This window comes from Mustelus asterias, chromosome 9 (genome assembly GCF_964213995.1).
Source record: "Mustelus asterias chromosome 9, sMusAst1.hap1.1, whole genome shotgun sequence".
NCBI classification, from domain to species: domain Eukaryota; kingdom Metazoa; phylum Chordata; class Chondrichthyes; order Carcharhiniformes; family Triakidae; genus Mustelus; species Mustelus asterias.
The window spans coordinates 139,762,820-139,778,613 of NC_135809.1; the positions used below are offsets into that span (position 1 = coordinate 139,762,820).

Sequence of the window (15,794 nt, forward strand, 5' to 3'; positions counted from 1 at the left end):
GGCTCACCAGCTTGATTCCAGGATGAAAGGGCACTGTGGAGTCTGAATCATTGAATGGTTTCAAGGAGGAGATATACTTCTAATAAACAAGGGATAAGCGGATATGGGGAACAGGTGGGGAGATGGATTTGAGACCACGGAGAGATCAGCCACAATCTGATTGAATGGGGGAGCAGGCTCGAAGGGCTAAAATTGCCTACTTCTATTCCTAATTCCTATTACATTAAAACCACAATGAAGTTACTGTGCAAATCCTCTCGTCGCCACACTCCGGCGTCTGTTCGGGTACAGTGAGGGAGAGTTTAGCATGGCCAATCCACCTAACCAGCACGTCTTTCGGACTGTGGAGAAGCCAGAGCACCCAGAGGAAACCCACGCAGACATGGGGAGAACGTGCAGACTCCACACAGACAGTGACCCAAGCAGGGAATCTGGGTCCCTGGCGCTGTGCCCCGTACAGCCCGAGCTTTCACGGAATGGGTTGATGGTAGTGGGGGGGATTCACCACTAGTCAACTCTCATCCCTCAAAAAGGAGAGAATAGCCTGGGACTGGGACTGTTTGCTCGAACGGTTGGGGAGGGTTTCAACTAATATGCCAGGGGATGGGAACCTATGTGAGGAGTCAAAGGAGGAGAGAGCAAGGGCAAAAACAAAAGAGAATAAAGAAAGTGATAGGCAGAGAAACCAAGGATAAAGTTCAAACAGGGCTATAGAGAAAAATATTGGAAGCAAGGTAAACAATGTTAAAAAGACAAGCTTAAAGGCTCTGTGTCTTAATGCGTGGAGCATTTACAATAAAGTGAATGAACTAATCGCGCAGATAGATATAAACGGATACGATATAATTGGGATTACGGAGACATGGTTGCAGAGTGACCAGGGGTGGGAACTGAATGTCCCAGGGTATTCAATATTTAGGAAGGACAGGCATAAAGGAAAAGCTGGTGGAGTGGTACTGTTGGTTAAAGAGGAAATTAACACAATAGTGAGAAAGGATATTAGCTCTGACAACGTGGAGTCTATATGGGTAGAGTTGAGAAATACCAAGGGGCAAAAGACATTAGTGGGTGTCATATATAGACCCCCAAACTGCAGTGGTGATATTGGGAATGGCATTAAACATGAAACTAGAGATGCATGTGATAAGGGAATATCAGTGATTTTAATCTGCACATAGATTGGGCAAATCAAATTAGTCACAATGCCAAAGAGAAGGAATTCCTGGAGTGTACACAGGATGGTGTATAGAAGAATGAGGGGAGATTTGATAGAGGTGTATAAAATTATGATGTGTATAGATAGAGTGAATGCAAGCAGGCTTTTTTCACTGAGGCTAGGGGAGAAAAAAACTAGAGGATATGGGTTAAGGGTGAGGGGGGAAAAGTTTTAAAGGGAATATTAGGGGGGCTTCTTCACGCAGAGAGTGGTGGGAGTGTGGAATGAGCTGCCAGATGAAGTGGTGAATGCGGGCTCACTTTTAACATTTAAGAAAAATTTGGACAGGTACACAGATGAGAGGGGTGTGGAGGGATATGGTCCAGGTGCAGGTCAGTGGGACTAGGTAGAAAAATGGTTCGACATAGTTTCTGTGCTGTAATGTTCTATGGATGTACTGGTGGTCCTCTTCCAGGATTTTATAGACCCTGGAACAGTCCCTGCAGATTGAAAGTCCAAATATACGATATCTATTGGTTCCATCTTGTCAACTCTACTACAGATTTGTCAAGCATGATTTCCCCTTCACAAATCCATGCTGATTCTGTCTGATCCTGTCACTGCTTTCTAAATGCTCTGCTATAAAGTCCTGGGTGTCCTTGTGCCCCAGTCATTGAAGGTAAGCACGCAGGTGCAGCAGGCCGTATAGAAGGCAAATAGCATTTTGGCCTTCATTGCAAGAGATTGAGTACGGGAGCAGGGATGTGTTGTTGCAATTATACAGGGCCTTGGTGAGGCCACACCTAGAGTATTGTGTGCAGTTTTGGTCTCCTTTTCGGAGGAAGGATGTTCTTGCTCTCGAGGGAGTGCAGCAAAGGTTTACCAATCTGATTCCGGGGATGGCGGGACTAATGTATGAGGAGAGATTGATTAGGTTGAGATTGTTCTCGCTGGAGTTCAGATGAATGAGGGGGGAATCTCATAGAGACTTACAAAATTCTAACAGGACTAGACAGGGTAGATGCAGGAAGGATATTCCCGATGGTGGGGGGAGTCCTGAACCAGGGATCACAGTCTGAGGATTCAGGGTAAACCATTTAGGACAGAGATGAGGAGACATTTCTTCACCCGAAGAGTAGTGAGCCTGTGGAATTCATTACCACAGGAAATAGTTGATGCCAAAACATTGAATGTATTCAAGAGGCGGCTGGATATAGCACTTGGGGCGAATGGGCTCAAAGGTTACGGGGAAAAAGCAGGATTAGGCTGTTGAGTTGGATGATCAGCCATGATCGTAATAAATGGTGGAGCAGGCTCAAAGGGCCAAATGGCCTCCTCCTATCTTTCTATGTTATCAGGACCTATGACGACTTTACCTTTTTACCTTTACAACTTAGAAAGCAACTTTGGCAGGTAGAGTTTTGGATGAAAGCAACAAATGGATTCATGCTGTCCCAATCTCAGAGGTTTGAGATGCACCACTGTCACCATAGGTCACTTCAGGAACCCAACTTTATGAGGAATAATTTGTGATCCTCCATCTGACATGGGTCACCTCTACCAAGCACCACAATATGCTGCCAAGTTGGCTGGCTGAAAACACATCCTGTTATTTGGCCATCCAATAAATAATGAAATGAATTATGGTCATCATCCTGCACAATTCTGAAAATGGTTTACTGTGCCACTCAAATAAAGATATCTCTTCATAACAAAAGGAAAGGCATTAGGACTAACCTGATAGTCCGAGAGTTTCATAACTGTGCTGCGGCACAGTCTCATGAAATCAAGAACCCCCAACATGTGTGCCCTCCTCCCCCTAAAAGATATTTCTACCCGAAGGAAGCTCAAATGTTTTGCTGTGCAAGTATAAAGAGCTTATCATATTCTTTTATGAACAAGCATTTTAACATGGCATTTTTCTTGGTGGATTAAACCAGTTTTATGTTTCTTGGTTATAAATTTGTTATTTAAACATTACATTCTGTGAAAATGTGTCCTGAAAGATGTGGTTTTGTTACTATTAGCTGTACTTAGAAAAGAATATTTGGACTCCAGACTGAGAACCCATGATTTTAATGTAGAACTCTGGAACATTTGGACCCTCAAAGCAATTCTCCCCCATTCATGGCTGATGTATATCTTAACGTCTACCTCTCTTGGATCCACAATCATCAATATTCTTGCCGAATAAATATTTAAATAAACATGAGCAGCACGTTGGCACAGTGGTTAGCACTGCTGCGTTACAGCACCAGGGACCCAGGTTCGTTTCCCGGCTTGGGTCACTGTCTGCATGGAGTCTGCACATTCTCCCACTGTCTGCGTAGGTTTCCTCTGGGCGCTCCAGTTTCCTCCCAAAGTCCAAAAGACGTGCTGGCTAGGAGCACTGGCCATGCTAAATTCTCCTTCAGTGTACCCAAACAGGCTCCGGAGTGCAGCAACTCGGGGATTTACACAGTAACTTCATTGCAGTGTTAATCCAAGTCTAATTGTGACACTAATAAATAAACTTTAAAAATTTTATTTCCCAATTTCAATTTTGAACTTTTCAATTGACTTAGCTTTTCGACTGTAGCGTTCCAAATTTCTGTTAGTTTTTAAATCAACATCCTGCAGTTACATTGACCATAAACTGAACTGGACTAGACATGCAAATAATGTAGCTACATGAACAAGTCAGAGGCTAGGAATCCTGCAGCGAGTAACTTACCTCCTGACTCTCTGAAGCCTGTCCAAAATTTAAAAGGCACAAGTCAGGAGTGTGAAGTAATATCCACCACTTGCCTGGATGAGTGCAGATGGAGTTTAATTTAGATAAATGCGAGGTGATGCAATTTAGTAGATCGAACCAGGGCAGGACTTACTCAGTTAATGGTAGGGCATGGGGGGAGAGTCATAGAACAAAGAGATCTAGGGGTACATGTTCATAGCTCCTTGAAAGTGGAGTCACAGGTGGACAGAGTAGTGAAGGCGGCATTTGGCATGCTTGGCTTCATTGGTCAGAACATTGAATACAGGAGTTGGGAAGTCTTGTTAAAGTTGTACAAGACATTTGTAAGGCCACACTTGGAATACTGTGTACAGTTCAGGTCACCCTATTATAGAAAGGATATTATTAAACTCGAAAGAGTGTGGAAATGATTTACTAGGATGCTACCGGGATTTGATGGTTTGAGTTACAAGGAGAGGGTGGATAGACTGGGACTTTTTTCTCTGGAGCGTAGGAAGCTGAGGGATGATCTTAGAGAGGTTTATAAAATAATGAGGGACATAGATCAGCTAGTCAATATCTTTTCCCAAAAGCAGGGGAGTCCAGACCTAAAGGACATAGGTTTAAGGTGAGAGATACAAAAGGGTCCAGAGGGGCAATTTTTTCACAGAGGGTGGTGAGTGTCGAACAAGCTGCCAGAGGTAGTAGTAGAGGCGGGTACAATTTCGTCTTTTAAAAAGCGTTTGTACAGTTACATGGGTAAGATGGGTATTGAGGGATATGGGCCAAACGCGGGCAATTGGGACTTGCTTAGTGGTTAAAAACCAAGGGCGGCATAGACAAGTTGGGCCAAAGGTCCTCTTTCTGTGCTGTAAAATGACAAAGACTCTATGATCTCTGTTACTTCACTGTTCCCAGCTGACGAAGGGTCATCCAGACTCAAAACATTGGCTCTATTCTCTCTCCACAGATGCTGCCAGACCTGCTGAGTTTTCCAGCATTATGTCTTTGTTCCGTCAGTTGCTAGGTCAAAATCATGGAACTCCCTTGCTAACAGCAGTGTGGATGTACCTACATCTTAGGGACGGCCGCAGTTCACGACAGTCCACCACCATTGGCCTCCAGGGCAATTAGAGATGGGCAATAAATGCTGGCCTAACCGCGATGACGATATCCTGTATATCTTTCTTTAAAAATTGTTCCCAGTCTTCATCCATGAATGAAGCTGCATTTATTTACTACTCATCTTTTCCTAAGCCAATAAAAAATGCAAACTTGTTCAATACTGCTCTGCCATTAACAATCTAGTTGCATCCTTTTTACAAATGAACATTAGTTCAAGACAATCCACAAAGCGCTATACTCTATAAAACGTGCACATTGTGACTCAAGGAAATCATGGAGAACTAACTTTAAACGTGTTAAATATCAAAAAACACGTTCAAACACTTTAGTACAATGCATCTTTCTTGTCAACTATTTAAAGTAACTATGGAGTGGGGAGGGGCGGGAGAGGCTGAGACAGACTTTCCAGTCTGGGAAATAAATGATTGCTCTGATGGGTGTTGAGAGGCTGCTCCAGCCTGTGAAGGCCGGAGCCTCCCGAGCTGCAGCCAGCTCTCTGCTCTCCTACCTTCTTCTTCTCCATGTTCCGCACTTTCTTGTCGATGACATTGAGAACCTGTCTGAGTGCTTCATTCTGCGGCTGTACCGCCTGTCCCTGGCCGCCCTGGACACTCACCGCTGCGGCAGCGGCAGCCGTGGCGGCGGCCTCAGCCCCGGCGGCGGAAGACGATCGCGATTCGGCCGCTTTAGTGGCGGTGGCTGCGGGCATTTTGTCTGCTTGTCTTTGTGAGGAGCGGAGCTGAGTTTAGAAACACAATGCGGGATAAAGCGGGAGAGGAGCCGCGGGACCAAGTTGCCGATTGGGCTGAAAAGATCGAGAGACGCGGCCGCTTCTCCGTCCGCGCGACACCAGCAGCAGCGCCGAGACTGAGCGGCGGGAGCGCACTCGGCGTGCCCGCCTCAGGACCCGCGTCGGGGCTGCCCGCGCCGCGCCTGCTCACATCTGGGTTGAATTCTGCAAGGTCTTTCATGCACTGGTTAGGACACACATTGAGAAAGGAAATCCTTGGGATTCGGATACAGGGACCTCTGAGCAACTCTGCAAAGAGTCACTGAAACAAACTGGCACCTTCATTATCAACCATTATCACTGAATTGAACACCTTGCATCAACTCAGCAAAGAAATGATGAGGGAAACAACAGATTAGATCCAAGCTCTGCAGTCCTGCTATATCCATATCGATCGACAGTTCTGACGCACCACAGTGAAAAACCGCACCTACCTCCTCAAAAGACAAACATGGGACACGACGGACAGAGTACCCTTCGTCGTCCAGTACTTCCCTGGAGCGAAGAAGCTACGACATCTTCTCCAGAGCCATCAACATGTCGATGAATATGAGGCTATCCCCATCCCCCACCACTTGCCTTCAAACAACCGTGCAACCTCAGACCATTGTACCCAGCCTTCAGAAGAACACCACACAACCCTGCCACAGCAACCTCTGCAAGTCGTGCCAGACCATCGATATGGATACCATCATCTCACGTGAGAACACTATCCACCAGGTACACGGTACATACTCTTGTGACTCAGCCAATGTTGTCTACCTGACACGCTGCAGGAAAGGATGTCCCGAGGCATGGTACATTGGGGAGACCATGCCGACGCTACGACAACAGATGAATGGACACCGCTCAACAATCACCAGGCAGGAGTGTTCCCTTCCTGTCAGAGAACACTTCAGCAGTCACGGGCATTCAGCCTCTGATCTTCGGGTAAGCGTTCTCCAAGGCGGCCTTCATGATACACAACAACACAGAATCACTGAGCATAAACTGATAGCCAAGTTACACACACGAGGATGGCCTCAACCAGGATCTTGCGTTCATGGCACACTATCTGTAACCCCCACGACTTGCCTGGGCTTGCAAAATCTCACTGACTGTCCTGGCTGGAGACAATACACATCTCTTTAACCTGTGCTTAACCCTCTCTCCACTCACGTTGTCTGCACCTGTAAAGACTTGATTAGCTGTTAAGACTCGCATTCCAACCATTATCTTGTAATTGAGTTTGTGTCTATATATGCCCTGTTTGTGAAACAAATCCTACACTCACCCGATGAAAGGGCAATGCTCCGAAAGCTCGTGCTACCAAATAAACCTGTTGGACTTTAACCTGGTGTTGAGACTACTTACTGTATCCATGGTGAATGGTGGCGGACAATTTAATAACAAAGAGGGGGAGGAGGAGGCTGCATAAATATTCCCATCCCCAATGATGGAGGATCCCAGCAAATCAGGTGACAGAAGTGTTAGTGACGGATCACTTTGGGACCAATGACCATAATTCTATTAGTTTTAAGATAGCTATGGAGAATGATAGGTCTGGCCCAAAAGTTAAAATTCTAAATTGGAACAAGGCCAATTTTGATGGTATTAGGCAGGAGCTTTCAAAAGTTAATTGGGGGAGTCTGTGGGAAGGCAAAGGGATGTCTGGTAAGTGGGAGGCTTTCAAAAGTGTGTTAACCAGGGTTCAGGGTAAACACATTCCTCTGAGAGTGAAAGGCAAGGCTGGCAGAAGTAGGAAACCCTGGATGACTCAGGATATTGAGGCCCTAGTCAAGAAGAAGGAGGCACTTGACATGCATAGGCAGCTGGGATCAAGTGAATCCATTGAAGAGTATGGGGGTGTAGGAATAGAGTTAAGAGGGAAATCTGAAGGGCAAAAAGGGGACACGAGATTGTTTTGGCAGATAAGGCAAAGGAAAATCCAAAGAGCTTCTACAAATACATAAAGGGCAAAAGAGTAACTAGGGAGAGTAGGCCTCTTAAGGATCAACAAAATCATCTATGTGCGGGTCCACAAGAGATGGGTGAGATCCTAAATTAATATTTCTCATCAGTATTTACTGTTGAGAAAAGCATGGATGTTAGGGAACTTGGGGAAATAAATAGTGATGTCTTGAGGAGTGTACATATTACAGAAGAGGAGGTGCTGGAAGTCCTAAAGCGCACCAAGGGAGATAAATCCCCGGGACCTGATGAAGCGTGTCCCAGGACATTGTGGGAAGTTAGGGAGGAAATTGCAGCTCCCCTAGCAGAGATATTTGAATCATCGTTAGTCACAGGTGACGTGCCTGAAGATTGGAGGGTGGCAAATGTTGTGCCTTTGTTTAAAAAGGGCTGCAAGGAAAAGCCTGGGAACTACAGGTCAGTGAGCCTCACATCGGTGGTGGGTAAGTTATTGGAAGATATTTTGAGAGACAGGATCTACAGGCATTTAGAGACGCAAGGACTGATTAGGGACAGTCAGCATGGCTTTGTGAGTGGAAAATCATGTCTCACAAATCTGATTGAGTTTTTTGAAGGGGTAACCAAGAAGGTAGATGAGGGCAGTGCAGTTGATTTGTCTACCTGGACTTTAGCAAGGCCTTTGACAATTAACCGTATGGTAGGTTGTTGCATAAGGTTAAATCTCACAGGGATCCAGGGTGAGGTAGCTAAATGGCTTGATGAGAGAATGTGGAGATGCCGGCGTTGGACTGGGGTAAACACAGTAAGAAGTCTCACAACACCAGGTTAAAGTCCAACAGGTTTATTTGGTAGCAAAATCCACTAGCTTTTGGAGTGCTGCCCCTTCGCCAGGTGAGTGGGAGTTCTAGAACTCCCACTCACCTGGCGAAGGGGTAGCACTCCGAAAGCTAGTGGATTTTGCTACCAAATAAACCTGTTGGACATGAACCTGGTGTTGTGGGACTTCTTGATGACAGAAGCCAGAGGGTGGTTGTAGAGGGTTGTTTTTCAAACTGGAGACCTGTGACCAGCAGTGTGCCTCAGGGATCGGTGCTAGGTCCACTGTTATTTGTCATTTATATTAATGATTTGGATGAGAATATTGGAGGCATGGTTAGTTTGCAGATGACACCAAGATTGGTGGCATAGTGGACAGTAAAGAAGGTTATCCAGGATTGCAATGGGATCTTGATCAATCAGGCGAGTGGCTAACGAATGGCAGATGGAGTTTAATTTAGATAAATGCGAGATGATGCATTTTGGTAGATTGAACCAGAGCAGGACTTATTCAATTAATGGTAGGGTGTTGGGGAGAGTTACAAAACAAAGAGATCTAGGGGTACATAAGAACATAAGAAATAGGAGCAGGAGTAGGCCATCTAGCCCCTCAAGCCTGCTCCGCCATTCAATAAGATCATGACTGATCTGATAGCGGGTTCAGTTCCACTTACCCGCCCGCTCCCCATAACCCTTAATTCCCTTAATGGTTAAAAATCTATCTATCTGTGACTTAAACACATTTAACGAGGTAGCCTCTACTGTTTCATTGGGCAGAGAATTCCAAAGATTCACTACCCTCTGGGAGAAGAAGTTCCTCCTCAACTCTGTTCTAAATTGACTCCCCCGTATTTTGAGGCTATGCCCCCTAGTTCTTGTTTCCATTGTAAGCGGAAATAACCTCGCTGCTTTGACCCTGTCTAGCCCCTTCATTATCTTACATAAGAACATAAGAAATAGGAGCAGGAGTAGGCCATCTAGCCCCTCGAGCCTGCCCCGCCATTCAATAAGATCATGGCTGATCTGACGTGGATCAGTACCACTTACCCGCCTGATCCCCATAACCCTTAATTCCCTTACCGCTCAGGAATCCATCCATCCGCGCTTTAAACATATTCAGCGAGGTAGCCTCCACCACCTCAGTGGGCAGAGAATTCCAGAGATTCACCACCCTCTGGGAGAAGAAGTTCCTCCTCAACTCTGTCTTAAACCGACCCCCCTTTATTTTGAGGCTGTGTCCTCTAGTTTTAACTTCCTTACTAAGTGGAAAGAATCTCTCCGCCTCCACCCTATCCAGCCCCCGCATTATCTTATAAGTCTCCATAAGATCCCCCCTCATCCTTCTAAACTCCAACGAGTACAAACCCAATCTCCTCAGCCTCTCCTCATAATCCAAACCCCTCATCTCCGGTATCAACCTGGTGAACCTTCTCTGCACTCCCTCCAATGCCAATATATCCTTCCTCATATAAGGGGACCAATACTGCACACAGTATTCCAGCTGCGGCCTCACCAATGCCCTGTACAGGTGCATCAAGACATCCCTGCTTTTATATTCTATCCCTCTCGCAATATAGGCCAACATCCCATTTGCCTTCTTGATCACCTGTTGTACCTGCAGACTGGGCTTTTGCGTCTCATGCACAAGGACCCCCAGGTCCCTTTGCACGGTAGCATGTTTTAATTTGTTTCCATTGAGATAGTAATCCCATTTGTTATTGTTTCCTCCAAAGTGTATAACCTCGCATTTCTCAACGTTATACTCCATTTGCCATATCCTCGCCCACTCACTCAGCCTGTCCAAATCTCTCTGCAGATCTTCTCCGTCCTCCACACGATTCACTTTTCCACTTATCTTTGTGTCGTCTGCAAACTTCGTTACCCTACACTCCGTCCCCTCCTCCAGATCATCTATATAAATGGTAAACAGTTGCGGCCCGAGTACCGATCCCTGCGGCACGCCACTAGTTATCTTCCTCCAACCGGAAAAACACCCATTTATTCCGACTCTTTGCTTCCTGTCGGATAGCCAGTCCCCAATCCACTTTAACACACTACCCCCAACTCCGTGTGCCCTAATCTTCTTCAGCAGCCTTTTATGGGGCACCTTATCAAACGCCTTTTGGAAATCCAAAAACACCGCATCCACCGGTTCTCCTCCATCAACCGCCCTAGTCACATCTTCATAAAAATCCAACATGTTCGTCAAGCACGACTTTCCCCTCATGAATCCATGCTGCGTCTGATTGATCGAACCATTTCTATCCAGATGCCCTGCTATCTCCTCTTTAATAATGGATTCCAGCATTTTCCCTACTACAGACGTTAAGCTGACCGGCCTATAGTTACCCGCCTTTTGTCTCCTTCCTTTTTTAAACAGCGGCGTAACATTAGCCGTTTTCCAATCAACCGGCACTACCCCAGAATGCAACGAGTTTTGATAAATAATCACTAACGCATCCACTATTACCTCTGACATTTCTTTCAATACCCTGGGATGCATTCCATCCGGACCCGGGGACTTGTCCACCTTCAGTCCCATTAGTCTACCCAGCACTGCCTCTCTGGTAACATTAATCGTATTAAGTATTTCTCCTGCTGCCAACCCTCTATCGTTAATATTTGGCATACTATTTGTGTCCTCCACCGTGAAGACCGACACAAAAAACTTATTTAAAGACTCAGCCATATCCTCATTTCCCACTATTAACTCCCCCCTCTCGTCCTCCAAGGGTCCAACATTCACTCTAGCCACTCTATTCCTTTTTATATATTTATAAAAACTTTTACTATCATTTTTTATATTAATTGCTAGCCTAGCTTCATAGTCTATCCTTCCTTTCTTTATCGCTTTCTTAGTCTCTCTTTGTTGTTTCTTAAATTTTTCCCAATCACTTGTTTCTCCACTATTTTTGGCCACTCTGTACGCAGCTGTTTTTATTTTAATACTCTCCTTTATTTCCTTCGTTATCCACGGCTGGTTCTCCCTTTTCTTACAATCCTTGTTTTTTGCTGGAATATATTTTTGCTGAGAACTGAAAAGGATCTCCTTAAAAATCCTCCACTGTTCCTCAGCTATCCTACCTGCCAGCCTGCTCTCCCAGTCTACCTTAGCCAATTCATCCCTCATCCTATCATATTTCCCTCTGTTCAAACAGAGGACACTGGTTTGAGACCAAACTTTCTCCTCTTCCATCTGAATCAGAAATTCGACCATATTGTGGTCACTCGACCCAAGAGGGTCCTTCACAATAAGATCCTTAATTCTACCTACCTCGTTACACAATACCAGATCCAAAATAGCTCGTTCCCTCGTCGGTTCCGTAACATGCTGTTCAAGGAAACTATCCCGACAGCATTCTAAGAACTCTTCCTCCATTCCACCCTTACCGACTTGAGTCTGCCAGTCAATGTGCATGTTGAAGTCCCCCATGATTATTGCCGTTCCGTTTTTACACGCATCCCTTATCTGCTTGTTTATAGCCCTCCCCACCTCAACATTATTATTTGGGGGCCTATATACCACACCTACTAGTGTCTTTCTCCCTCTACTATTCCTCATCTCTACCCATAACGATTCCACGTTTTGTCCCTCAGAGCCTATGTCATCCCTCAGTACTACCCTGATATTATCTCTTATTAATAGCGCGACCCCACCACCTTTTCCTTCCTGTCTATTCTTCCTAAACGCCTGATACCCCTGGATATTCATCTCCCAGTCCTGGTCACCTTTCAGCCACGTTTCTGTAATGGCCACTAGATCGTACCCACTTGTGCTGATTTGCACCATCAACTCATTCACCTTGTTCCGAATGCTTCGTGCATTCAGGCAAAGTGTCCTTATTCCAGCTTTTATCTGGACCCGCTTTGATGAGTCGCGAACACCCTCTCCCTCTACTCCCTTATCTAAATTACCGCCTTCATTCACTTGCACCCTCTCCTCTACCATTAATTTTGTAATTCCCCTTACCCCTGCATCCTCCCCCCCATCAATTAGTTCCTTGATCCTAGTCAACTCTTCTAGCTCTCCTCCCCCCAACCTATCTAGTTTAAATTCTCCCCAGTAGCCTTAGCCAACCTACAGGCCAGGATATTGGTCCCCGTGTGGTTCAAGTTCCACCCGTTTTTTGTATACAGATCACCCCTGCCCCTAAAGAGGTCCCAATGGTCCAGGAACCTGAATCCCTGCCCCCTGCACCAGTCCCTCAGCCACACATTCATCCTCCACCTCACTCCATTCCTGCCCTCACCTTCCCGTGGCACAGGCAGTAATCCTGAGATTACTACCTTTGCTTTCCTCTTTCTCAGCTGTCTCCCTAATTCCCTGTACTCCCTTTTCACGACCCCTTCTCCCTTCCTACCCACATCAGCGGTACCAATATGTACCGCTACCTCAGGCTCCTCTCCCTCCCACCTCAGGATTTCCGGGACGCGACTAGCGACATCCTGGATCCCGGCCCCAGGGAGGCAGACCACCATGCGAGAATCCCGCCTACCTCCGCAGAAACGCCTGTCTGTCCCCTTCACCATCGAGTCCCCGATTAATACCGCCTTCCTCCTCTTTTCCTTAGCCCTCTGAGTTACAGGGCTGGACTCCACTGCAGAGACACGGCCACTGCTGCTTCCCCCAGGCGGGCTGTCCCCCCCAGCAGTACTCAAGCAGGAGTACTTGTTGTGCAGGGGCAAATCCACCGGGGTGCTCTCAACCACCCTAGCCTTACCCTTCCTGGCCGTCACCCACTTGGCCTCCTCCCGTGGCCCTGGTGTGACCACCTGATGATAGCTCTTGTCTATCACCTCCTCATTCTCCCTCATCAGCCTAAGATCCTCGAGCTGTAGTTCCAGCTCCCTAACATGGTCCCTCAGGAACCGCAGCTCGACACACCCCTCACAGATGTGGATGTCCGGGAGGCAAGATGCCTCCAGGACCTCCCACATCCTACACTGGGAACAACACATTGGTTTCACACTCATACTGGACACTTTATGTCAAGTAAGACAGTGAAAAGTTAATAAGAGTGTAAGGAAACAAAAACTCACCCCTGCTCGTCCAAGCCCTGTGAGCCAAAGCCCTGACAGCTCACTCAACTTCCCACTCACTCTGCTGCCCGCTACGATGCTGCCCGCTGTATACTTTGGTGCACTTTTAAACCCTCCAAAAACTTCCCCTGGCCACTCCTGGCCTGACTTCCGGTTTTGAAAAAAACCTCCGATTTTAAACCCAAAATTAACTGAAAAAATAAATAATTAATTACAGTCAGAAAACCCACTCTCTTACCCTCAGCCTGCTCCTGGGAACAATGAAGCTGAACCTCCAAGGTAAGCCCTTTTTAAACCCTCCAAAAACTTCCCCTGGCCACTCCTGGCCTGACTTCCGGTTTTTATGTCTCTATAAGATCTCCCCTCAACCTTCTAAACTCCAATGAGTACAGGCCCAGTCTACTCAATCTCTCATCATAAGCTAACCCCCTCATCTCTGGAATCAACCTGGTGAACCTTCTCTGTACCCCCTCCAAAGCTAATATATCCTTTTTTAAATAAGGGGACCAAAATTGTACACAGTACTCTAGGTGTGGCCTCACCAGTACCCTGTACAGTTGCAGCATGACCTCCCTGCTTTTATACTCCATCCCTCTTGCGATAAAGGCCAACATTCCATTTGCCTTCTTGATCACCTGCTGCACCTGCAAACTGAGTTTTTGTAATACATGCACAAGGACCCCCAGGTCCCTCTCCACAGTAGCATGTTGTAATTTTTCACCGTTTACATAATAGTCCATTTTACTATTATTATTATTCCTTTCAAACGGGTTCATAACTCCTTGAAAGTGGAGTCGCAGGCGGACAGAGTGGTGATGAAGGCATTCAACATGCTTGGTTTCATCGGTCAGAACATTGAATACAGTAGTTGGGACATCTTGTTGAAGTTGTACAAGACATTGCAAGGCCACACTTGGAATACTGTGTACAGTTCTGGTTACTCTATTATAGAAAGGATATTATTAAACTAGAAAGAGTGCAGAAAAGATTTACTAGGATGCTACCAGGACTTGATGGTTTAAGTTATAAGGAGAGCCTGGATAGACTGGGATTTTTTCTCTGGGGCATAGAAGGCTGAGGGGTGATCTTATGGAGGTCTATAAAATAATGAGGAGCATAGATCAACTAGATAGTCAATATCTTTTCCCAAAGATAGGGGAGTCTAAAACTAGAGGGCATAGGTTTAAGGTGAGAGCTGAGAGATACAAAAGTGTCCAGAGGGGCAATTTTTTCACACAGAGGATGGTGAGTGTCTTCAACAAGCTGCCAGAGGTAGTGGTAGAGGCGGGTACAATTTTGTCTTTTAAAAAGCGTTTAGACAGCTACATGGGCAAGATGGGTATAGAGGGATATGGGCCAAATGCAGGCAATTGGGACTACCTTAGGTGTTTTAAAAAAAGGGTGGTATGGAGAAGTTGGGCCGAAGGGCCTGTTTCCATGCTGTAAACCTCTATGATTCTGAGTGCAAAAGATAGGCTGAAACATTTGCAACAATCTTCAGCCAGAAGTGCCAAATGGATTATCCAACTTGTGCTGGAAGTCTCAGTATCACAGATCTTAGAGCTCATCCAATTTGATTCACCCATATATCATCAAGAAACTGCTGAAGGCACTGGATACCGAGAGACTATGGGGCCTGACAATACATAAAAGCAAATTACTGCCGGTGCTGGAATCTGAAACCAAATTTGACAAAGGAGTTATCTGGGTTCAAAATATCAGCTATTTTCTCTCTTTGCAGATGATGTCAGACCTGCTGATATTTTTGAGCATTTTCTCTTTTGGGGCCTGACAATACGCCGGCAACAGTACTTAAGACTTGTGCCCCAGAACCTGCCACGTCCTTAGCCAAGCTGTTCCAGTATAGCTACAACAGTGACAGCCATCCGACAACATGGAAAATTGCACAGGCATGTCCTGTCCACAAAAAGCAGGACAAATCTCTGGGTGGACTTTGTACGTTCCCCCAGTGTCTGCATGGGTTTCCTCCAGGTGCTCCAGCTTCCTGTCACAGTCCAAAGATGTGCAGGTTAGGTGGATTGGCCATGCTAAATTGACCCATGGTGTCCCAAGATGTGATTAGTGGGGTAAATACGTGGGGTTATAGGGATAAAGCCTGGGTAAGGTGCTCTGTCGGAGTCGTGCAGACTTGATGGGCCGAATGACCTTCTTCTACACTGTAGGGATTCTAGGATTCAAATCCAACCCAGCCAATTACCACCCCATCAGTCTACTCTCGATCA

General features: G+C 46.1%; 1 protein-coding gene across 2 annotated transcripts in view; it reads right to left on the minus strand.

Moving 5' to 3' along the window:
- Positions 1-5,905, minus strand: part of caprin1b (cell cycle associated protein 1b) — a 271,770-nt gene extending 265,865 nt beyond the window's left edge. Inside the window, exon 1 of one of the 2 annotated variants that reach the window (XM_078221064.1) lies at positions 5,503-5,905. In XM_078221064.1, the coding sequence (XP_078077190.1) occupies positions 5,503-5,703 (201 nt within the window). In that variant the 5' untranslated portion in view covers positions 5,704-5,905. The remainder of the gene's footprint in view (positions 1-5,502) is intronic. The other variant, XM_078221066.1, reaches the window with a different exon arrangement.
- Positions 5,906-15,794: the final 9,889 nt, after the last annotated feature.